At 38.8% G+C, this 25,363-nt stretch overlaps 1 protein-coding gene across 1 annotated transcript in view; it reads right to left on the minus strand.

Annotated features, from left to right (window-relative positions):
• The window catches only part of LOC119746434 (demethylmenaquinone methyltransferase-like), a 32,133-nt gene extending 8,941 nt beyond the window's left edge, over positions 1–23,192 (minus strand). Inside the window, exon 1 of the mRNA XM_038223392.1 lies at positions 23,046–23,192. Coding sequence (XP_038079320.1) covers positions 23,046–23,120 — 75 coding nt within the window. The 5' untranslated portion in view covers positions 23,121–23,192. The remainder of the gene's footprint in view (positions 1–23,045) is intronic.
• Positions 23,193–25,363: the final 2,171 nt, after the last annotated feature.

Here is a 25,363-nt window from a genome sequence, read left to right on the forward strand (position 1 = left end):
ATAGGATCCAGGGAGAAAACATACAATTTAATTTTTTACCAAAATGTCTGAAATCTGAAAAGTTTTCCATATCCACGGTCATCAAAAAAACTGAATTTTGACCAAAAAATCCAACTCCACGAAATTAAGTCAAATGTTCACACAAGCTGGGTAGAGGCCAGAAATGAATCCCAGAGAGATTTCAGCTCACTACCAATAGGATCCAGGGTGAAAACATACAATTTAGTTTTTTACCAAAATGTCTCAAATCTGAAAAGTTTTCCATATCCGCGGTCATCAAAAAAGCAGATTTTTGACAAAAAAATCCAATTTCACGACATTAAGTAAAATGTTCACACAAGCTGGGTAGAGGCCAGAAATAATCCCCGAGAGATTTCAGCTCCCTACCGATAGGATCCAGGGAGAAAACATACATTTTAGTTTTTTACCAAAATGTCTCAAATCTGAAAAGTTTTCCATATCCGCGGTCATCAAAAAAACTGATTTTTGACCAAAAAATCCAACTCCACGAAATTAAGTCAAACGTTCACACAAGCTGGGTAGTGGCCAGCAATGAGTCCCCGAGAGATTTCAGCTCCCTACAGTCAGGATCCAGGGAGAAAACAAACATTTTAGTTTTTTACCAAAATGTCTCAAATCTGAAAAGTTTTCCATATCCGCGGTCATCAAAAAAGCTGATTTTTTACCAAAAAATCCAACTCCACGAAATTAAGTCAAATATTCACACAAGCTGGATAGAGGCCAGAAATGAATCCCCGAGAGATTTCAGCTCCCTACCAATAGGATCCAGGGAGAAAACATACATTTTAGTTTTTTACCAAAATGTCTCAAATCTGAAAAGTTTTCCATATCCGCGGTCATCAAAAAAACTGATTTTTGACCAAATAATCCAACTTCACGAAATTAAGTCAAATGTTCACACAAGCTGGCTAGAGGCCAGCAATGAATCCCAGAGAGATTTCAGCTCACTTCCAATAGGATCCAGGGAGAAAGCGTACGATTTAGTTTTTTACCAAAATGTCTCAAATCTCAAAAGTTTTCCATATCCGCGGTAATCAAAAAAGCTGATTTTTGACCAAAAAATCCAACTTCACGAAATTAAGTCAAACGTTCACACAAGCTGGGTAGAGGCCAGCAATGAGTCCCCGAGAGATTTCAGCTCCCTACAGTCAGGATCCAGGGAAAAAACAAACATTTTAGTTTTTTTACCAAAATGTATCCAATCTGAAAAGTTTTCCATATCCGCGGTCATCAAAAAAACTGATTTTTGACCCAAAAAATCCAACTCCATGAAATTAAGTCAAACGTTCACACAAGCTGGGTAGTGGCCAGCAATGAGTCCCCGAGAGATTTCAGCTCCCTACAGTCAGGATCCAGGGAGAAAACATACAATTTAGTTTTTTACCAAAATGTCTCAAATCTGAAAAGTTTTCCATATCCACGGTCATCAAAAAAACTGATTTTTGACCAAAAAATCCAATTCCATGAAATTAAGTCAAACGTTCACACAAGCTGGGTAGAGGCCAGGAATGAATCCCCGAGAGATTTCAGCTCCCTACCGATAGGATCCAGGGAGAAAACATACAATTTAGTTTTTTACCAAAATGTCTGAAATCTGAAAAGTTTTCCATATCCGCGGTCATCAAAAAAGCTGATTTTTGACCAAAAAATCCAACTTCACGAAATTAAGTCAACTATTCACACAAGCTGGGTAGAGGCCAGCAATGAGTCCCCGAGAGATTTCAGCTCCCTACAGTCAGGATCCAGGGAGAAAACATACAATTTAGTTTTTTACCAAAATGTCTCAAATCTGAAAAGTTTTCCATATCCGCGGTCATCAAAAAAATGATTTTTGACCAAAAAATCCAACTCCACGAAATTGAGTCAAATGTTCACACAAGCTGGGTAGAGGCCAGAAATGAATCCCCGAGAGATTTCAGCTCCCTACCAATAGGATCCAGGGAGAAAACATACATTTTAGTTTTTTACCAAAATGTCTCAAATCTGAAAAGTTTTCCATACCCGCGGTCATCAAAAAAACTGATTTTTGACCAAAAAATCCAACTCCACGAAATTAAGTCAAACGTTCACACAAGCTGGGTAGAGGCCAGAAATGAATCCCCGAGAGATTTCAGCTCCCTACCGATAGGATCCAGGGAGAAAACATACAATTTAGTTTTTTACCAAAATGTCTCAAATCTGAAAAGTTTTCCATATCCGCGGTCATCAAAAAAATGATTTTTGACCAAAAAATCCAACTCCACGAAATTGAGTCAAATGTTCACACAAGCTGGGTAGAGGCCAGAAATGAATCCCCGAGAGATTTCAGCTCCCTAACAATAGGATCCAGGGAGAAAACATACGATTTAGTTTTTTACCAAAATGTCTCAAATCTCAAAAGTTTTCCATATCCGCAGTCATCAAAAAAACTGATTTTTGACCAAAAAATCCAACTCCACGAAATTAAGTCAAACGTTCACACAAGCTGGGTAGAGGCCAGAAATGAATCCCCGAGAGATTTCAGCTCCCTACCGATAGGATCCAGGGAGAAAACATACAATTTAGATTTTTACCAAAATGTCTCAAATCTGAAAAGTTTTCCATATCCGCGGTCATCAAAAAAGCTGATTTTTGTCCAAATAATCCAACTTCACGACATTAAGTCAAATGTTCACACAAGCTGGTTAGAGGCCAGCAATGAATCCCAGAGAGATTTCAGCTCACTACCAATAGGATCCAGGGAGAAAACATACGATTTAATTTTTTACTAAAATGTCTCAAATCTCAAAAGTTTTCCATATCCGCGGTAATCAAAAAAGCTGATTTTTGACCAAAAAATCCAACTTCACGAAAATAAGTCAAACGTACACACAAGCTGGGAATGGGCCAGAAATGAATCCCCGAGAGATTTCAGCTCCCTACCGATAGGATCCAGGGAGAAAACATACATTTTAGTTTTTTACCAAAATGTCTCAAATCTCAAAAGTTTTCCATATCCGCGGTCATCAAAAAAACTGATTTTTGACCAAAAAATCCAACTCCACGAAATTAAGTCAAACGTTCACACAAGCTGGGTAGAGGCCAGAAATGAATCCCAGAGAGATTTCAGCTCCCTACCGATAGGATCCAGGGAGAAAACATACAATTTAGTTTTTTACCAAAATGTCTCAAATCTGAAAAGTTTTCCATATCCGCGGTCATCAAAAAAGCTGATTTTTGTCCAAATAATCCAATTTCACGACATTAAGTCAAATGTTCACACAAGCTGGTTAGAGGCCAGCAATGAATCCCAGAGAGATTTCAGCTCACTACCAATAGGATCCAGGGAGAAAACATACGATTTAATTTTTTACTAAAATGTCTCAAATCTCAAAAGTTTTCCATATCCGCGGTAATCAAAAAAGCAGATTTTTGACCAAAAAATCCAACTCCACAAAATTGAGTCAAATGATCACACAAGCTGGGTAGAGGCCAGAAATGAATCCCCGAGAGATTTCAGCTCCCTACCAATAGGATCCAGGGAGAAAACATACATTTTAGTTTTTTACCAAAATGTCTCAAATCTGAAAAGTTTTCCATATCCGCGGTCATCAAAAAAATGATTTTTGACCAAAAAATCCAACTCCACGAAATTGAGTCAAATGTTCACACAAGCTGGGTAGAGGCCAGAAATGAATCCCCGAGAGATTTCAGCTCCCTACCGATAGGATCCAGGGAGAAAACATACATTTTAGTTTTTTACCAAAATGTCTCAAATCTGAAAAGTTTTCCATATCCGCGGTCATCAAAAAAACTGATTTTTGACCAAAAAATCCAACTCCACGAAATTAAGTCAAACGTTCACACAAGCTGGGTAGAGGCCAGCAATGAATCCCCGAGAGATTTCAGCTTCCTACCGATAGGATCCAGGGAGAAAACATACATTTTAGTTTTTTACCAAAATGTCTCAAATCTGAAAAGTTTTCCATATCCGCGGTCATCAAAAAAACTGATTTTTGACCAAAAAATCCAACTCCACGAAATTAAGTCAAACGTTCACACAAGCTGGGTAGAGGCCAGCAATGAATCCCCGAGAGATTTCAGCTTCCTACCGATAGGATCCAGGGAGAAAACATACATTTTAGTTTTTTACCAAAATGTCTCAAATCTGAAAAGTTTTTCATATCCGCGGTCATCAAAAAAGCTGATTTTTGACCAAAAAATCCAACTCCACGAAATTAAGTCAAACGTTCACACAAGCTGGGTAGAGGCCAGAAATGAATCCCTGAGAGATTTCAGCTTCCTACCGATAGGATCCAGGGAGAAAACATACATTTTAGTTTTTTACCAAAATGTCTCAAATCTGAAAAGTTTTCCATATCCGCGGTCATCAAAAAAACTGATTTTTGACCAAAAAATCCAACTCCACGAAATTAAGTCAAACGTTCACACAAGCTGGGTAGAGGCCAGCAATGAATCCCCGAGAGATTTCAGCTTCCTACCGATAGGATCCAGGGAGAAAACATACATTTTAGTTTTTTACCAAAATGTCTCAAATCTGAAAAGTTTTTCATATCCGCGGTCATCAAAAAAGCTGATTTTTGACCAAAAAATCCAACTCCACGAAATTAAGTCAAACGTTCACACAAGCTGGGTAGAGGCCAGAAATGAATCCCTGAGAGATTTCAGCTCCCTACCGATAGGATCCAGGCAGAAAACAAACAATTTGGTTTTTTACCAAAATATCTCAAATCTGAAAAGTTTTCCATATCCGCGGTCATCAAAAAAACTGATTTTTGACCAAAAAATACAACTCCACGAAATCGAGTCAAATGTTCACACAAGCTGGGTAGAGGCCAGAAATGAAGTCCAGAGAGATTTCAGCTCCCTACCGATAGGATCCAGGGAGAAAACATACGATTTAGTTTTTTACCAAAATGTCTCAAATCTCAAAAGTTTTCCATATCCGCGGTAATCAAAAAAGCTGATTTTTGACCAAAAAATCCAACTTCACGAAATTAAGTCAAACGTTCACACAAGCTGGGTAGAGGCCAGAAATGAATCCCCGAGAGATTTCAGCTCCCTACCGATAGGATCCAGGGAGAAAACATACATTTTAGTTTTTTACCAAAATGTCTCCAATCTGAAAAGTTTTCCATATCTGCGGTCATCAAAAATCCTGATTTTTGACCAAAAAATCCGACTCCACGAAATTGAGTCAAATGTTCACACAAGCTGGGTAGAGGCCAGCAATGAATCCCCGAGAGATTTCAGCTCCCTACCGATAGGATCCAGGGAGAAAACATACAATTTAATTTTTTACCAAAATGTCTGAAATCTGAAAAGTTTTCCATATCCGCGGTCATCAAAAAAACTGAATTTTGACCAAAAAATCCAACTCCACGAAATTAAGTCAAATGTTCACACAAGCTGGCTAGAGGCCAGAAATGAATCCCAGAGAGATTTCAGCTCACTACCAATAGGATCCAGGGTGAAAACATACAATTTAGTTTTTAACCAAAATGTCTCAAATCTGAAAAGTTTTCCATATCCGCGGTCATCAAAAAAGCAGATTTTTGACAAAAAAATCCAATTTCACGACATTAAGTCAAATGTTCACACAAGCTGGGTAGAGGCCAGAAATGAATCCCCGAGAGTTTTCAGCTCCCTACCTATAGGATCCAGGGAGAAAACATACAATTTAGTTTTTTACCAAAATGTCTCAAATCTGAAAAGTTTTCCATATCCGCGGTCATAAAAAAAGCTGATTTTTGACCAAAAAATACAACTCCACGAAATTGAGTCAAATGTTCACACAAGCTGGGTAGAGGCCAGAAATGAATCCCCGAGAGATTTCAGCTCCCTACAGTCAGGATCCAGGGAGAAAACATACATTTCAGTTTTTTACCAAAATGTCTGAAATCTGAAAAGTTTTCCATATCCGCGGTCATAAAAAAAAACAGATTTTTGACCAAAAAATCCAACGCCACAAAATTGAGTCAAATGTTCACACAAGCTGGGTAGAGGCCAGAAATGAATCCCCGAGAGATTTCAGCTCCCTACCAATAGGATCCAGGGAGAAAACATACATTTTAGTTTTTTACCAAAATGTCTCAAATCTGAAAAGTTTTCCATATCCGCGGTCATCAAAAAAACCGATTTTTGACCAAAAAATCCAAATCTACGAAATTAAGTCAAATATTCACACAAGCTGGGTAGAGGCCAGAAATGAATCCCCGAGAGATTTCAGCTCCCTACCAATAGGATCCAGGGAGAAAACATACATTTTAGTTTTTAACCAAAATGTCTCAAATCTGAAAAGTTTTCCATATCCGCGGTCATCAAAAAAGCAGATTTTTGACAAAAAAAATCCAACTTCACGAAATTAAGTCAAACGTTCACACAAACTGGGTAGAGGCCAGAAATGAATCCCCGAGAGATTTCAGCTCCCTACCGATAGGATCCAGGGAGAAAACATACATTTTAGTTTTTTACCAAAATGTCTCCAATCTGAAAAGTTTTCCATATCTGCGGTCATCAAAAATCCTGATTTTTGACCAAAAAATCTGACTCCACGAAATTGAGTCAAATGTTCACACAAGCTGGGTAGAGGCCAGCAATGAATCCCCGAGAGATTTCAGCTCCCTACCGATAGGATCCAGGGAGAAAACATACAATTTAATTTTTTACCAAAATGTCTGAAATCTGAAAAGTTTTCCATATCCGCGGTCATCAAAAAAACTGAATTTTGACCAAAAAATCCAACTCCACGAAATTAAGTCAAATGTTCACACAAGCTGGCTAGAGGCCAGAAATGAATCCCAGAGAGATTTCAGCTCACTACCAATAGGATCCAGGGTGAAAACATACAATTTAGTTTTTAACCAAAATGTCTCAAATCTGAAAAGTTTTCCATATCCGCGGTCATCAAAAAAGCAGATTTTTGACAAAAAAAATCCAATTTCACGACATTAAGTCAAATGTTCACACAAGCTGGGTAGAGGCCAGAAATGAATCCCCGAGAGTTTTCAGCTCCCTACCTATAGGATCCAGGGAGAAAACATACAATTTAGTTTTTTACCAAAATGTCTCAAATCTGAAAAGTTTTCCATATCCGCGGTCATAAAAAAAGCTGATTTTTGACCAAAAAATACAACTCCACGAAATTGAGTCAAATGTTCACACAAGCTGGGTAGAGGCCAGAAATGAATCCCCGAGAGATTTCAGCTCCCTACAGTCAGGATCCAGGGAGAAAACATACATTTCAGTTTTTTACCAAAATGTCTGAAATCTGAAAAGTTTTCCATATCCGCGGTCATAAAAAAAAACAGATTTTTGACCAAAAAATCCAACGCCACAAATTGAGTCAAATGTTCACACAAGCTGGGTAGAGGCCAGAAATGAATCCCCGAGAGATTTCAGCTCCCTACCAATAGGATCCAGGGAGAAAACATACATTTTAGTTTTTTACCAAAATGTCTCAAATCTGAAAAGTTTTCCATATCCGCGGTCATAAAAAAAAACGATTTTTGACCAAAAAATCCAAATCCACGAAATTAAGTCAAATATTCACACAAGCTGGGTAGAGGCCAGAAATGAATCCCCGAGAGATTTCAGCTCCCTACCAATAGGATCCAGGGAGAAAACATACATTTTAGTTTTTTACCAAAATGTCTCAAATCTGAAAAGTTTTCCATATCCGCGGTCATCAAAAAAACTGATTTTGTCCAAATAATCCAACTTCACGAAATTAAGTCAAATGTTCACACAAGCTGGGTAGCGGCAAGAAATGAATCCCAGAGAGATTTCAGCTTACTACCGATAGGATCCAGGGAGAAAACATACGATTTAGTTTTTTACCAAAATGTCTCCAATCTCAAAAGTTTCCATATCCGCGGTAATCAAAAAAGCTGATTTTTGACCAAAAAATCCAACTTCACGAAATTAAGTCAAACGTTCACACAAGCTGGGTAGAGGCCAGAAATGAATCCCCGAGAGATTTCAGCTCCCTACCGATAGGATCCAGGGAGAAAACATACATTTTAGTTTTTTACCAAAATGTCTCAAATCTCAAAAGTTTTCCATATCCGCGGTCATCAAAAATCCTGATTTGTGACCAAAAAATCCAACTCCACGATATTAAGTCAAATGTTCACACAAGCTGGGTAGAGGCCAGAAATGAATCCCCGAGAGATTTCAGCTCACTACCAATAGGATCCAGGGTGAAAACATACAATTTAGTTTTTTAACAAAATGTCTCAAATCTGAAAAGTTTTCCATATCCGCGGTCATCAAAAAAGCAGATTTTTGACCAAAAAATCCAACTCCACGACATTAAGTCAAATGTTCACACAAGCTGGTTAGAGGCAAGAAATGAATCCCCGAGAGATTTCAGCTCACTACCATAGGATCCAGGGAGAAAACATACGATTTAATTTTTTACCAAAATGTCTCAAATCTGAAAAGTTTTCCATATCCGCGGTCATCAAAAAAACTTATTTTTGACCAAAAAATCAAACTCCACGAAATTAAGTCAAATGTTCACACAAGCTGGGTAGAGGCCAGCAATGAATCCCCGAGAGATTTCAGCTCCCTACCGATAGGATCCAGGGAGAAAACATACAATTTAGTTTTTTAACAAAATGTCTCAAATCTCAAAAGTTTTCCATATCCGCGGTCATCAAAAAAGCAGATTTTAGACAAAAAAAATCCAATTTCACGACATTAAGTCAAATGTTCACACAAGCTGGGTAGAGGCCAGCAATGAATCCCCGAGAGATTTCAGCTCCCTACCGATAGGATCCAGGGAGAAAACATACAATTTAGTTTTTTAACAAAATCTCTCAAATCTGAAAAGTTTTCCATATCCGCGGTCATCAAAAAAGCAGATTTTTGACAAAAAAAAATCCAATTTCACGACATTAAGTCAAATGTTCACACAAGCTGGGTAGAGGCCAGAAATGAATCCCCGAGAGATTTCAGCTCCCTACAGACAGGATCCAGGGAGAAAACATACAATTTAATTTTTTACCAAAATGTCTGAAATCTGAAAAGTTTTCCATATCCGCGGTCATCAAAAAAACTCATTTTTGACCAAAAAATCCAACTCCACGAAATTAAGTCAAATGTTCACACAAGCTGGGTAGAGGCAAGAAATGAATCCCCGAGAGATTTCAGCTCCCTACCGATAGGATCCAGGGAGAAAACATACAATTTAGTTTTTTACCAAAATGTCTCAAATCTGAAAAGTTTTCCATATCCGCAGTCATCAAAAAACCTGATTTTTGACCAAAAAATCCAACTTCACGAAATTAAGTCAAACGTTCACACAAGCTGGGTAGAGGCCAGAAATGAATCCCCGAGAGATTTCAGCTCCCTACCGATAGGAACCAGGGAGAAAACATACAATTTAATTTTTTACCAAACTGTCTGAAATCTGAAAAGTTTTCCATATCCGCGGTCATCAAAAAAACTTATTTTTGACCAAAAAATCCAACTCCACGAAATTAAGTCAAATGTTCACACAAGCTGGCTAGAGGCCAGAAATGAATCCCAGAGAGATTTCAGCTCACTACCAAAAGGATCCAGGGTGAAAACATACAATTTAGGTTTTTAGCAAAATGACTCAAATCTGAAAAGTTTTCCATATCCGCGGTCATCAAAAAAGCAGATTTTTGACAAAAAAAATCCAATTTCACGACATTAAGTCAAATGTTCACACAAGCTGGGTAGAGGCCAGCAATGAATCCCCGAGAGATTTCAGCTCCCTACCGATAGGATCCAGGGAGAAAACATACAATTTAGTTTTTTAACAAAATGTCTCAAATCTCAAAAGTTTTCCATATCCGCGGTCATCAAAAAAGCAGATTTTAGACAAAAAAAATCCAATTTCACGACATTAAGTCAAATGTTCACACAAGCTGGGTAGAGGCCAGCAATGAATCCCCGAGAGATTTCAGCTCCCTACCGATAGGATCCAGGGAGAAAACATACAATTTAGTTTTTTAACAAAATCTCTCAAATCTGAAAAGTTTTCCATATCCGCGGTCATCAAAAAAGCAGATTTTTGACAAAAAAAATCCAATTTCACGACATTAAGTCAAATGTTCACACAAGCTGGGTAGAGGCCAGAAATGAATCCCCGAGAGATTTCAGCTCCCTACAGACAGGATCCAGGGAGAAAACATACAATTTAATTTTTTACCAAACTGTCTGAAATCTGAAAAGTTTTCCATATCCGCGGTCATCAAAAAACTCATTTTTGACCAAAAAATCCAACTCCACGAAATTAAGTCAAATGTTCACACAAGCTGGGTAGAGGCAAGAAATGAATCCCCGAGAGATTTCAACTCCCTACCGATAGGATCCAGGGAGAAAACATACAATTTAGTTTTTTACCAAAATGTCTCAAATCTGAAAAGTTTTCCATATCCGCAGTCATCAAAAAACCTGATTTTTGACCAAAAAATCCAACTTCACGAAATTAAGTCAAACGTTCACACAAGCTGGGTAGAGGCCAGAAATGAATCCCCGAGAGATTTCAGCTCCCTACCGATAGGAACCAGGGAGAAAACATACAATTTAATTTTTTACCAAACTGTCTGAAATCTGAAAAGTTTTCCATATCCGCGGTCATCAAAAAAACTTATTTTTGACCAAAAAATCCAACTCCACGAAATTAAGTCAAATGTTCACACAAGCTGGCTAGAGGCCAGAAATGAATCCCAGAGAGATTTCAGCCTACTACCAAAAGGATCCAGGGTGAAAACATACAATTTAGGTTTTTAGCAAAATGACTCAAATCTGAAAAGTTTTCCATATCCGCGGTCATCAAAAAAGCAGATTTTTGACAAAAAAAATCCAATTTCACGACATTAAGTCAAATGTTCACACAAGCTGGGTAGAGGCCAGCAATGAATCCCCGAGAGATTTCAGCTCCCTACCGATAGGATCCAGGGAGAAAACATACAATTTAGTTTTTTAACAAAATGTCTCAAATCTCAAAAGTTTTCCATATCCGCGGTCATCAAAAAAGCAGATTTTAGACAAAAAAATCCAATTTCACGACATTAAGTCAAATGTTCACACAAGCTGGGTAGAGGCCAGCAATGAATCCCGAGAGATTTCAGCTCCCTACCGATAGGATCCAGGGAGAAAACATACAATTTAGTTTTTTAACAAAATCTCTCAAATCTGAAAAGTTTTCCATATCCGCGGTCATCAAAAAAGCAGATTTTTGACAAAAAAAAATCCAATTTCACGACATTAAGTCAAATGTTCACACAAGCTGGGTAGAGGCCAGAAATGAATCCCCGAGAGATTTCAGCTCCCTACAGACAGGATCCAGGGAGAAAACATACAATTTAATTTTTTACCAAACTGTCTGAAATCTGAAAAGTTTTCCATATCCGCGGTCATCAAAAAAACTCATTTTTGACCAAAAAATCCAACTCCACGAAATTAAGTCAAATGTTCACACAAGCTGGGTAGAGGCAAGAAATGAATCCCCGAGAGATTTCAACTCCCTACCGATAGGATCCAGGGAGAAAACATACAATTTAGTTTTTTACCAAAATGTCTCAAATCTGAAAAGTTTTCCATATCCGCAGTCATCAAAAAACCTGATTTTTGACCAAAAAATCCAACTTCACGAAATTAAGTCAAACGTTCACACAAGCTGGGTAGAGGCCAGAAATGAATCCCCGAGAGATTTCAGCTCCCTACCGATAGGAACCAGGGAGAAAACATACAATTTAATTTTTTACCAAACTGTCTGAAATCTGAAAAGTTTTCCATATCCGCGGTCATCAAAAAAACTCATTTTTGACCAAAAAATCCAACTCCACGAAATTAAGTCAAATGTTCACATAAGCTGGGTAGAGGCAAGAAATGAATCCCCGAGAGATTTCAACTCCCTACCGATAGGATCCAGGGAGAAAACATACAATTTAGTTTTTTACCAAAATGTCTCAAATCTGAAAAGTTTTCCATATCCGCAGTCATCAAAAAACCTGATTTTTGACCAAAAAATCCAACTTCACGAAATTAAGTCAAACGTTCACACAAGCTGGGTAGAGGCCAGAAATGAATCCCCGAGAGATTTCAGCTCCCTACCGATAGGAACCAGGGAGAAAACATACAATTTAATTTTTTACCAAACTGTCTGAAATCTGAAAAGTTTTCCATATCCGCGGTCATCAAAAAAACTTATTTTTGACCAAAAAATCCAACTTCACGAAATTAAGTCAAATGTTCACACAAGCTGGGTAGAGGCCAGAAATGAATCCCCGAGAGATTTCAGCTCCCTACCGATAGGATCCAGGGAGAAAACATACAATTTAGTTTTTTAACAAAATGTCTCAAATCTCAAAAGTTTTCCATATCCGCGGTCATCAAAAAAGCAGATTTTAGACAAAAAAAATCCAATTTCACGACATTAAGTCAAATGTTCACACAAGCTGGCTAGAGGCAAGAAATGAATCCCCGAGAGATTTCAGCTCCCTACCGATAGGATCCAGGGAGAAAACATACAATTTAGTTTTTTAACAAAATCTCTCCAATCTGAAAAGTTTTCCATATCCGCGGTCATCAAAAAAGCAGATTTTTGACAAAAAAAAATCCAATTTCACGACATTAAGTCAAATGTTCACACAAGCTGGGTAGAGGCCAGAAATGAATCCCCGAGAGATTTCAGCTCCCTACAGACAGGATCCAGGGAGAAAACATACAATTTAATTTTTTACCAAACTGTCTGAAATCTGAAAAGTTTTCCATATCCGCGGTCATCAAAAAAACTCATTTTTGACCAAAAAATCCAACTCCACGAAATTAAGTCAAATGTTCACACAAGCTGGGTAGAGGCAAGAAATGAATCCCCTAGAGATTTCAACTCCCTACCGATAGGATCCAGGGAGAAAACATACAATTTAGTTTTTTACCAAAATGTCTCAAATCTGAAAAGTTTTCCATATCCGCAGTCATCAAAAAACCTGATTTTTGACCAAAAAATCCAACTTCACGAAATTAAGTCAAATGTTCACACAAGCTGGGTAGAGGCCAGAAATGAATCCCCGAGAGATTTCAGCTCCCTACCGATAGGAACCAGGGAGAAAACATACAATTTAATTTTTTACCAAACTGTCTGAAATCTGAAAAGTTTTCCATATCCGCGGTCATCAAAAAAACTTATTTTTGACCAAAAAATCCAACTCCACGAAATTAAGTCAAATGTTCACACAAGCTGGCTAGAGGCCAGAAATGAATCCCAGAGAGATTTCAGCTCACTACCAAAAGGATCCAGGGTGAAAACATACAATTTAGGTTTTTAGCAAAATGACTCAAATCTGAAAAGTTTTCCATATCCGCGGTCATCAAAAAAGCAGATTTTTGACAAAAAAAATCCAATTTCACGACATTAAGTCAAATGTTCACACAAGCTGGGTAGAGGCCAGCAATGAATCCCCGAGAGATTTCAGCTCCCTACCGATAGGATCCAGGGAGAAAACATACAATTTAGTTTTTTAACAAAATGTCTCAAATCTCAAAAGTTTTCCATATCCGCGGTCATCAAAAAAGCAGATTTTAGACAAAAAAAATCCAATTTCACGACATTAAGTCAAATGTTCACACAAGCTGGGTAGAGGCCAGCAATGAATCCCCGAGAGATTTCAGCTCCCTACCGATAGGATCCAGGGAGAAAACATACAATTTAGTTTTTTAACAAAATCTCTCAAATCTGAAAAGTTTTCCATATCCGCGGTCATCAAAAAAGCAGATTTTTGACAAAAAAAAATCCAATTTCACGACATTAAGTCAAATGTTCACACAAGCTGGGTAGAGGCCAGAAATGAATCCCCGAGAGATTTCAGCTCCCTACAGACAAGATCCAGGGAGAAAACATACAATTTAATTTTTTACCAAACTGTCTGAAATCTGAAAAGTTTTCCATATCCGCGGTCATCAAAAAAACTCATTTTTGACCAAAAAATCCAACTCCACGAAATTAAGTCAAATGTTCACACAAGCTGGGTAGAGGCCAGAAATGAATCCCCGAGAGATTTCAACTCCCTACCGATAGGATCCAGGGAGAAAACATACAATTTAGTTTTTTACCAAAATGTCTCAAATCTGAAAAGTTTTCCATATCCGCGTTCATCAAAAAAAACTCATTTTTGACCAAAAAATCCAACTCCACGAAATTAAGTCAAATGTTCACACAAGCTGGCTAGAGGCCAGCAATGAATCCCAGAGAGATTTCAGCTCACTACCAATAGGATCCAGGGAGAAAACATACGATTTAGTTTTTACCAAAATGTCTCAAATCTGAAAAGTTTTCCATATCCACGGTAATCAAAAAAAGCTGATTTTGACCAAAAAATCCAACTTCACGAAATTAAGTCAAACGTTCACAGAAGCTGGGAAGAGGCCAGAAATGAATCCCCGAGAGATTTCAGCTCCCTACCGATAGGATCCCGGGAGAAAACATACAATTTAATTTTTTACCAAAATGTCTCAAATCTGAAAAGTTTTGCATATCCGCGGTCATCAAAAAAACTCATTTTTGACCAAAAAATCCAACTCCACGAAATTAAGTCAAATGTTCACACAAGCTGGGTAGAGGCAAGAAATGAATCCCCGAGAGATTTCAACTCCCTACCGATAGGATCCAGGGAGAAAACATACAATTTAGTTTTTTACCAAAATGTCTCAAATCTGAAAAGTTTTCCATATCCGCAGTCATCAAAAAACCTGATTTTTGACCAAAAAATCCAACTTCACGAAATTAAGTCAAATGTTCACACAAGCTGGGTAGAGGCCAGAAATGAATCCCCGAGAGATTTCAGCTCCCTACCGATAGGAACCAGGGAGAAAACATACAATTTAATTTTTTACCAAACTGTCTGAAATCTGAAAAGTTTTCCATATCCGCGGTCATCAAAAAAACTTATTTTGACCAAAAAATCCAACTCCACGAAATTAAGTCAAATGTTCACACAAGCTGGCTAGAGGCCAGAAATGAATCCCAGAGAGATTTCAGCTCACTACCAAAAGGATCCAGGGTGAAAACATACAATTTAGGTTTTTAGCAAAATGACTCAAATCTGAAAAGTTTTCCATATCCGCGGTCATCAAAAAAGCAGATTTTTGACAAAAAAAATCCAATTTCACGACATTAAGTCAAATGTTCACACAAGCTGGGTAGAGGCCAGCAATGAATCCCCGAGAGATTTCAGCTCCCTACCGATAGGATCCAGGGAGAAAACATACAATTTAGTTTTTTAACAAAATGTCTGAAATCTGACAAGTTTTCCATATCCGCGGTCATCAAAAAACCTGATTTTTGACCAAAAGATCCAACTCCACGAAATTGAGTCAAATGTTCACACAAGCTGGGTAGAGGCCAGAAATGAATCCCCGAGAGATTTCAGCTCCCTACCGATAGGATCCAGGGAGAAAACATACAATTTAATTTTTTACCAAACTGTCTGAAATCTGAAAAGTTTTCCATATCCGCGGTCATCAAAAAAACTGATTTTTGACCAAAAAATCCAACTCCACGAAATTAAGTCAAATGTTCACACAAGCTGGGTAGAGGCCAGAAATGAATCCCAGAGAGATTTCAGCTCACTACCGATAGGATCCAGGGTGAAAACATACAATTTAGTTTTTTAGCAAAATGTCTCAAATCTGAAAAGTTTTCCATATCCGCGGTCATCAAAAAAGCAGATTTTTGACAAAAATAATCCAATTTCACGACATTAAGTCAAATGTTCACACAAGCTGGGTAGAGGCCAGCAATGAATCCCCGAGAGATTTTAGCTCCCTACCGATAGGATCCAGGGAGAAAACATACAATTTAGTTTTTTAACAAAATGTCTCAAATCTGAAAAGTTTTCCATATCCGCGGTCATCAAAAAAGCAGATTTTTGACAAAAAAAATCCAATTTCACAACATTAAGTCAAATGTTCACACAAGCTGGGTAGAGGCCAGAAATGAATGCCAGAGAGAATTCAGCTCCATACCGATAGGATCCAGGGAGAAAACATACAATTTAGTTTTTTAACAAAATGTCTCAAATCTCAAAAGTTTTCCATATCCGCGGTAATCAAAAAGCTGATTTTTGACCAAAAAATCCAACTTCACGAAATTAAGTCAAATGTTCACACAAGCTGGGTAGAGGCCCGAAATGAATCCCAGAGAGATTTCAGCTCACTACCGATAGGATCCAGGGTGAAAACATACAATTTAGTTTTTTAGCAAAATGTCTCAAATCTGAAAAGTTTTCCATATCCGCGGTCATCAAAAAAGCAAATTTTTGACAAAAAAAATCCAATTTCACGACATTAAGTCAAATGTTCACACAAGCTGGGTAGAGGCCAGCAATGAATCCCCAAGAGATTTCAGCTCCCTACCGATAGGATCCAGGGAGAAAACATACAATTTAGTTTTTTACCAAAATGTCTTAAATCTGAAAAGTTTTCCATACCCGCGGTCATCAAAAAAGCTGATTTTTGACTAAAAAATCCAACTTCACGAGATTAAGTCAAACGTTCACACAAGCTGGGTAGAGGCCAGAAATGAATCCTTGAGAGATTTCAGCTCCCTACCGATAGGATCCAGGCAGAAAACAAACAATTTGTTTTTTTACCAAAATGTCTCAAATCTGACAATTTTCCATATCCGCGGTCATCAAAAAAACAGATTTTTGACCACAAAATTCAACTTCACGAAATTAAGTCAAATGTTCACACAAGCTGGGTAGAGGCCAGAAATGAATGCCCGAGAGATTTTAGCTCCCTACCGATAGGATCCAGGGAGAAAACATACAATTTAGTTTTTTACCAAAATGTCTCAAATCTCAAAAGTTTTCCATATCCGCGGTAATCAAAAAGCTGATTTTTGACCAAAAAATCCAACTTCACGAAATTAAGTCAAATGTTCACACAAGCTGGGTAGAGGCCAAAAATGAATCCCCAAAAGATTTCAGCTCCCTACCGATAGGATCCAGGGAGAAAACATACAATTTAGTTTTTTACCAAAATGTCTTAAATCTGAAAAGTTTTCCATATCCGCGGTCATCAAAAAAGCTGATTTTTGACCAAAAAATCCAACTTCACGAGATTAAGTCAAACGTTCACACAAGCTGGGTAGAGGCCAGAAATGAATCCTTGAGAGATTTCAGCTCCCTACCGATAGGATCCAGGCAGAAAACAAACAATTTGTTTTTTTACCAAAATGTCTCAAATCTGACAATTTTCCATATCCGCGGTCATCAAAAAAACAGATTTTTGACCACAAAATTCAACTTCACGAAATTAAGTCAAATGTTCGCACAAGCTGGGTAGAGGCCAGAAATGAATGCCCGAGAGATTTCAGCTCCCTACCGATAGGATCCAGGGAGAAAACATACAATTTAGTTTTTTACCAAAATGTCTCAAATCTCAAAAGTTTTCCATATCCGCGGTAATCAAAAAGCTGATTTTTGACCAAAAAATCCAACTTCACGAAATTAAGTCAAATGTTCACAGAAGCTGGGAAGAGGCCAGAAATGAATCCCCGAGAGATTTCAGCTCACTACCGATAGGATCCAGGGAGAAAACATACATTTTAGTTTTTTACCAAAATGTCTCAAATCTGAAAAGTTTTCCATATCCGCGGTCATCAAAAAACCTAATTTTTGACCAAAAAATCCAACTCCACGAAATTGAGTCAAATGTTCACACAAGCTGGGTAGAGGCCAGCAATGAATCCCCGAGAGATTTCAGCTCCCTACCGATAGGATCCAGGGAGAAAACATACAATTTAATTTTTTACCAAAATGTCTGAAATCTGAAAAGTTTTCCATATCCGCGGTCATCAAAAAAACTCGTTTTTGACCAAAAAATCCAAATCCACGAAATTAAGTCAAATGTTCACACAAGCTGGGTAGAGGCCAGAAATGAATACCAGAGAGATTTCAGCTCCCTACCGATAGGATCCAGGGAGAAAACATACGATTTAGTTTTTTACCAAAATGTCTCAAATCTCAAAAGTTTTCCATATCCGCGATAATCAAAAAGCTGATTTTTGACCAAAAAATCCAACTTCACGAAATTAAGTCAAATGTTCACACAAGCTGGGTAGAGGCCAGAAATGAATCCCCGAGAGATTTCAGCTCCCTACCGATAGGATCCAGGGAGAAAACATACAATTTAGTTTTTTACCAAAATGTCTCAAATCTGAAAAGTTTTCCATATCCGCGGTCATCAAAAAAGCTGATTTTTGACCAAAAAATCCAACTTCACGAGATTAAGTCAAACGTTCACACAAGCTGGGTAGAGGCCAGAAATGAATCCTTGAGAGATTTCAGCTCCCTACCGATAGGATCCAGGCAGAAAACAAACAATTTGTTTTTTTACCAAAATGTCTCAAATCTGACAATTTTCCATATCCGCGGTCATCAAAAAAACAGATTTTTGACCACAAAATTCAACTTCACGAAATTAAGTCAAACGTTCACACAAGCTGGGTAGAGGCCAGAAATGAATCCCCGACAGATTTCAGCTCCCTACCGATAGGATCCAGGAAGAAAACATACAATTTAGTTTTTTACCAAAATGTCTCAAATCTGAAAGTTTTCCATATCCGCGGTCATCGAAAAAGCTGATGTTTGACCAAAAAATCCAACTTCACGAAATTAAGTCAAATGTTCACACAAGCTGGGTAGAGGCCAGGAATGAATCCCTGAGAGATTTCAGCTCCCTACCGATGAGATCCAGGCAGAAAACAAACAATTTGTTTTTTTACCAAAATGTCTCAAATCTGAAAGTTTTCCATATCCGCGGTCATCAAAAAAGCTGATTTTTGACCAAAAAATCCAACTTCACGAAATTAAGTCAAATGTTCACACAAGCTTGGTAGAGGCCAGGAATGAATCCCTGAGAGATTTCAGCTCCCTACCGATAGGATCCAGGCAGAAAACAAACAATTTGGTTTTTTACCAAAATCTGTCAAATCTGAAAAGTTTTCCATATCCGCCGTCATCAAAAAAATAGATTTTTGACCAAAAAATCCAACTCCAAGAAATGAAGTCAAATGTTCACACAAGCTGGGTAGAGGACAGAAATGAATCCCCGACAGATTTCAGCTCCCTACCGATAGGATCCAGGAAGAAAACATACAATTTAGTTTTTTACCAAAATGTCTCAAATCTGAAAGTTTTCCATATCCGCGGTCATCAAAAAAGCTGATTTTTGACCAAAAAATCCAACTTCACGAATTTAAGTCAAATGTTCACACAAGCTGGGTAGAGGCCAGAAATGAATCCCCGAGAGATTTCAGTTCCCTACCGATAGGATCCAGGGAGAAAACATACATTTTAGTTTTTTACCAAAATGTCTCAAATCTGACAAGTTTTCCATATCCGCGGTCATCAAAAAAAATGATTTTTGACCAAAAAATCCAACTTCACAAAATCACGTCAAATGTTCACACAAGCTGGGTAGAGGCCAGAAATGAATCCCCGAGAGATTTCAGCTCCCTACCGATAGGATCCAGGAAGAAAACATACAATTTAGTTTTTTACCAAAATGTCTCAAATCTGAAAGTTTTCCATATCCGCGGTCATCAAAAAAGCTGATTTTTGACCAAAAAATCCATCTTCACGAAATTAAGTCAAATGTTCACACAAGCTGGGTAGAGGCCAGGAATGAATTCCCGAGAGTTTTCAGCTCCCTACCGATAGGATCCAGGAAGAAAACATACAATTTAGTTTTTTACCAAAATGTCTCAAATCTGAAAGTTTTCCATATCCGCGGTCATCAAAAATACTGATTTTTGAACAAAAAATCTAACTTAACGAAATTAAGTCAAACGTTCACACAAGTTGGGTAGAGGACAGAAATGAATCCCCGAGAGATTTCAGCTCCCTACCGATAGGATCCAGGCAGAAAACATACAATTTAGTTTTTTACCAAAATGTCTCAAATCTGAAAGTTTTCCATATCCGCGGTCATCAAAAAAGCTGATTTTTGACCAAAAAATCCAACTTCACGAAATTAAATCAAATGTTCACACAAGCTGGGTAGAGGCCAGAAATGAATCCCTGAGAGATTTCAGCTCCCTACCGATAGGATCCAGGTAGAAAACAAATAATTTGGTTTTTTACCAAAATGTCTCAAATCTGAAAGTTTTCCATATCCGCGGTCATCAAAAAAACTGATTTTTGACCAAAAAATCCAACTTCACGAAATTAAGTCAAATGTTCACACAAGCTGGGTAGCGGCCAAAAATGAATCCCCGAAAGATTTCAGCTCCCCACAGTCAGGATCCAGGGAGAAAACAAACATTTTAGTTTTTTACCAAAATCTCTCAAATCTGAAAAGTTTTCCATATCCGCGGTCATCAAAAAAATAGATTTTTGACCAAAAAATCCAACTCCACGAAATTAAGTCAAATGTTCACACAAGCTGGGTAGAGGCCAGAAATGAATCCCCAAGAGATTTCAGCTCCCTACCGATAGGACCCAGGGAGAAAACATACATTGTAGTTTTTTACCAAAATGTGTCTAATCTGAAAAGTTTTCCATATCCGAGGTCATCAAAAATACTGATTTTTGAGCAAAAAATCTAACTTCACGAAACTAAGACAAACGTTCACACAAGCTGGGTAGAGTTCAGAAATGAATCCCCAAAAGATTTCAGCTTCCTACCGATAGGATCCAGGAAGAAAACACACAATTTAGTTTTTTACCAAAATGTCTCACATCTGAAAGTTTTCCATATCCGCGGTCATCAAAAAAGCTGATTTTTGACCAAAAAATCTAACTTCACGAAATTAAGTCAAATGTTCACACAAGCTGGGTAGAGGCCAGAAATGATTCCCCGAGAGATTTCAGCTCCCTTCCGATAGGATCCAGGGAGAAAACATACATTTTAGTTTTTTACCAAAATGTCTCAAATCTGAAAGTTTTCCATATCCGCGGTCATCAAAAAAACTGATTTTTGACCAAAAAATCCAACTTCACGAAATTAAGTCAAATGTTCACACAAGCTGGGTAGCGGCCAAAAATGAATCCCCGAAAGATTTCAGCTCCCCACAGTCAGGATCCAGGGAGAAAACAAACATTTTAGTTTTTTACCAAAATCTCTCAAATCTGAAAAGTTTTCCATATCCGCGGTCATCAAAAAAATAGATTTTTGACCAAAAAATCCAACTCCACGAAATTAAGTCAAATGTTCATACAAGCTGGGTAGAGTTCAGAAATGAATCCCTGAGAGATTTCAGCTCCCTACCGATAGGATCCAGGAAGAAAACACACAATTTAGTTTTTTACCAAAATGTCTCAAATCTGAAAGTTTTCCATATCCGCGGTCATCAAAAAAGCTGATTTTTGACCAAAAAATCCAACTTCACGAAATTAAGTCAAATGTTCACACAAGCTGGGTAGAGGCCAGAAATGAATCCCCAAAAGATTTCAGCTCCCTACAGTCAGGATCCAGGGAGAAAACAAACATTTTAGTTTTTTACCAAAATGTCTCAAATCTTACAAGTTTTACATATCTGCGGTCATCAAAAAAACAGATTTTTGACCAAAAAATCCAACTCCACGAAATTAAGTCAAATGTTCACACAAGCTGGGTATAGGCCAGAAACGAATCCCCGAGAGATTTCAGCTCCCTACCGATAGGACCCAGGGAGAAAACATACATTTTAGTTTTTTAGAAAAATGTCTCAAATCTGAAAAGTTTTCCATATCCGCGGTCAAAAAAAAAAGCTGATTTTTGACCAAAAAATCTAACTTCACGAAATTAAGTCAAACGTTCACAAAAGCTGGGTAGAGGCCAGGTTACGAACCGAGTTGGTCATGGACGTCGTGACGTCGCGTTTATGCAAATTGCTTGTCGAACAAGGGCGCGAGTTGCAAATGCGACGGCTGTTTCCTGAGCCGTAGATCCTGAATAGAGATCAATGCACGTGTGCCGTAGATCCTGAATAGAGATCAATGCACGTGGCCCCCAGACGATAAATGCATGGTACAGGAAACAGCCGTCGCATTTGCAACTCGCGCCCTCGCGCGCTCCACAAGCAATTTGCATAAACGCGACGTCACAGCTTGAGGTCATCTCTTGTCACATTCAAAATGGCTGCCATCACCGGACATTTCACGAGTGCATATGGGCTCCAGAAAGATTCAAGAATATCTCGGAAAATTGAACATCATGACACCGAAGCATCCCAGAAGTGATAGATGGGACATCGTAGAATACAACCATATGTAAGAAATTCCCTGCAAATTTTATGAAAACGTCCTCAGAAGTGCGCGGACCACGGTGTGTGGCCTTAGGTTCAGCGCAGCATACCGACGGCCACACTAGTGGGGCTAGGCTAGTCCGAGTAACTTGGACCCAACCTATCGCCTTTTTTTAACATTTGGACATGGTCTGGCGATCACTTATCGCCTTTTTTAACATTTGGACATGGTCTGGCGATCGCCAGACCATGTCCAAATGTTAAAAAGGCGATAAGTTGGGTCCAAGTTACCTTTTAGGCCAAAATGATGAAAAATATGCCCTTTCCGCACTGAGCCAACCTGACACTTGAAACGTGCACGCATATGATCGAGCGATGATTTTCGGTTCGCTCGGAGCGCGCCGCGGGGGGTACGGTACAAGCGAAATGACGTGCTTGTACCGTACCCCCCGCGGCGCGCTCCGAGCGAACCGAAACTCATCGCTCGATCATATGCGTGCACGTTTCAAGTGTCAGGTTGGCTCAGTGCGGAAAGGGCATATTTTTCATCATTTTGGCCTAAAAACCGACAGAATCCACCTATGTTAGTTCCGCACAAGATACGTGAGTATGTCAAGAGATAAAGTACGGAGTATAGGGGCAAACTGTGCAGCGGTTCTGTGTGAAATGGCTGCATTTTGATGGACGTTTTTGTACTTTATTAGTGTTTTGTGCTGCAGGCAATTTTGCGGGCTTCTTGATCTAGTTCTAGGAGTAGATCAGATCGCCAACAATGTCAATGACAATACAAAATGTCAGGAATCAAATTGAAACAGTTAATAATATAACTACCAACCTTTATAATCAAACGAGCAACGAAACCTGTGGAAGGCTTTCGAAGGTTCTGAGCAACTGAATTTTTCAGGCCCATAATTGTACAATTAGTTCATGTGTAGTTTGTGTGTCACTGTGTTGTCACTGGTCAGTGTCACTGTTGATTAATGATTTCGCAAACAGTATGCAATAGGGCGCCACCAAGCGTTTTGCTCAGCCGTTTTTCAAACTTTGGCGTCGTTCTAGACGAGCCTCATTACTTTACGGCTGCATTGACAGTTTATGAACCCGTTTTTATTATAGTATACAATTTGATGTTCCCGAAGCAAAAAATGTACCAATATTGAGCTGGATCCCCCAAAGTTAGGATTCTAAAAAAGGAAATCCTCGTCGAAGCCGAATGTGAACGAAGTTAGATGTGAAACCCCACTTCTTCGCTCAGGCCTTACGTTACGCCCATGCTATCCAAAAGGGCCATGGTTTCAAACCTTGTGAAGGAAGCACAGATCTAAGTAGGTCAATTGCTATTAACAATGTGTATATATCATACGAACGACCCATACATGCGAGTGGGCGGAAAGGCGGAGAGGAGGAGGGGGTAGGCCGTGCCCTCATACCCCCTGCCTTAACCCTAAAAGGGCCGGAATCCGCCCCCCCCCCCCTCAACATTTTCCGTGATAGCCTCTAAAAAAAATTTTTTCGCGACCCGAGCTGTTATGACTTTTTAGCCTCGAGCTTTGCGCATCTTTTGATACCAAAAACATAAAAATCGGACCACGGGTTACCGCGTAGCGAAAAATTTTCCCGCGCTACGCGCCGTGAAAACTGAATTTTCGCATATACGTCGTGTACACAGAGCAGAATTGCCATTTGTACATATGAATAATTAATTAGCCATAATTCCAAAACCCTTTGACCTATAGTCATGAAATTTCTTGGGTATGTCAAGGAAGAGTTGCTCTATGCATGTATCGAGTTTCAAAATTTTTCGTCACTCGATGGCCGAGATCTTAGGGGGGGGGGCCGAATCCGCCCCCCCCCCCCCCGGCTGAGAGATGGTCAAAATAACCCGGCCCCTTTAGGGTTAATAAACAGGGTCCCCATGAACGACATCATCCCTCCGGCTGTCATTTTGTCCCAATTCAAAGCCCCCAAACTAGTATCAGCCCGACTGCTTAACACTCCTAACTCTCCGGGTCTGGGGACCCTCCCCCCCCCCCCCGAGCCGCCAACCTTTTGTACTCAGACACTATAATAAAGTAGGGCAAAAATAGTTGAATGCTAAACTTCCTTAATTCATTCTCAACTTGCCTTAGAATGCAGGAGAAATCACTGTAGATTTTAGTCATTGTAGTCATGCCCCCGGAACCCCCCCAGTAGGGTGTGCCTTTTGCTCGCCTTCGCTCAACCCCCCCCCCCGGCCCTTCACTCACCCCCCCCCCCCCCCGGCCCTTCATATCACCCCCCCCCTCCCGTTTCCTGTAAGCTAGATCCGCCCCTGCCTGGATTTGTGCCGCTCCAAATCCAAGCAGCCAGGGAACACGGCGGTGATGATTTATCCATTAATTAATAAAAAGAGAGATTCAAACATTATATTGTTTGCATACATATATTTATTTCCTTGGTAAGTTAGTCCCTTGATCCACTTTTAAATGAACAAAAGCACAGGACACCGTGGCCATTAATTTGACTGTATATACACGAACATTGTCTGACGGTTGTCTGGTTCATAATTATTCACATCACAACGTGGTAGCGCATCATATTAGTTGTTGATCCAAAACGACGATGAATTTTAAATATCTTCTGCCCTAACCCCCCCCCCCCCCCCCGCAGGGTTCAGGTTAAAATTAACCTTATACTTTGCAGGTATATACATCTCATCGGGTGGTATTTGATATTTTAAGTTAGTAACATAATAATGGATACACGAAAACTTTCACATAAATATGTGCCTACCCTAGCATTCCAAAACAGTGCCCTCTATAAGAAACGGCCGCCTTAACACATAAGGTCAATAATGTAGATGCATGTAACAATGATGTTGATTACCTAGCCATAAAACATTTTCCTTATTTTCAAGAAGTTCACTACTTTGCAAAACCAAACAACAACTCTGTAGATATGTAAATGTCTATGTCAGTCCGCCAAATAGTTATAAAAATAAAATTTGTTTAAAGTAGCCCACAGTAATATTAAGTAACATTAAAATAATGAATGAGCTAGGTTTTTAAATAATTAGTCCTCGATCTTCGTATTATAAGTTACAAATCTTCCTTGAGGGCCAGCCTTTGAGCATGTATATATCAATATGAAAATCTTCATTTACTAATAAACAAA

The sequence above is a fragment of the Patiria miniata genome, unplaced genomic scaffold, assembly GCF_015706575.1.
Source record: "Patiria miniata isolate m_02_andy unplaced genomic scaffold, ASM1570657v1 HiC_scaffold_12, whole genome shotgun sequence".
In the NCBI taxonomy this organism is placed as follows: domain Eukaryota; kingdom Metazoa; phylum Echinodermata; class Asteroidea; order Valvatida; family Asterinidae; genus Patiria; species Patiria miniata.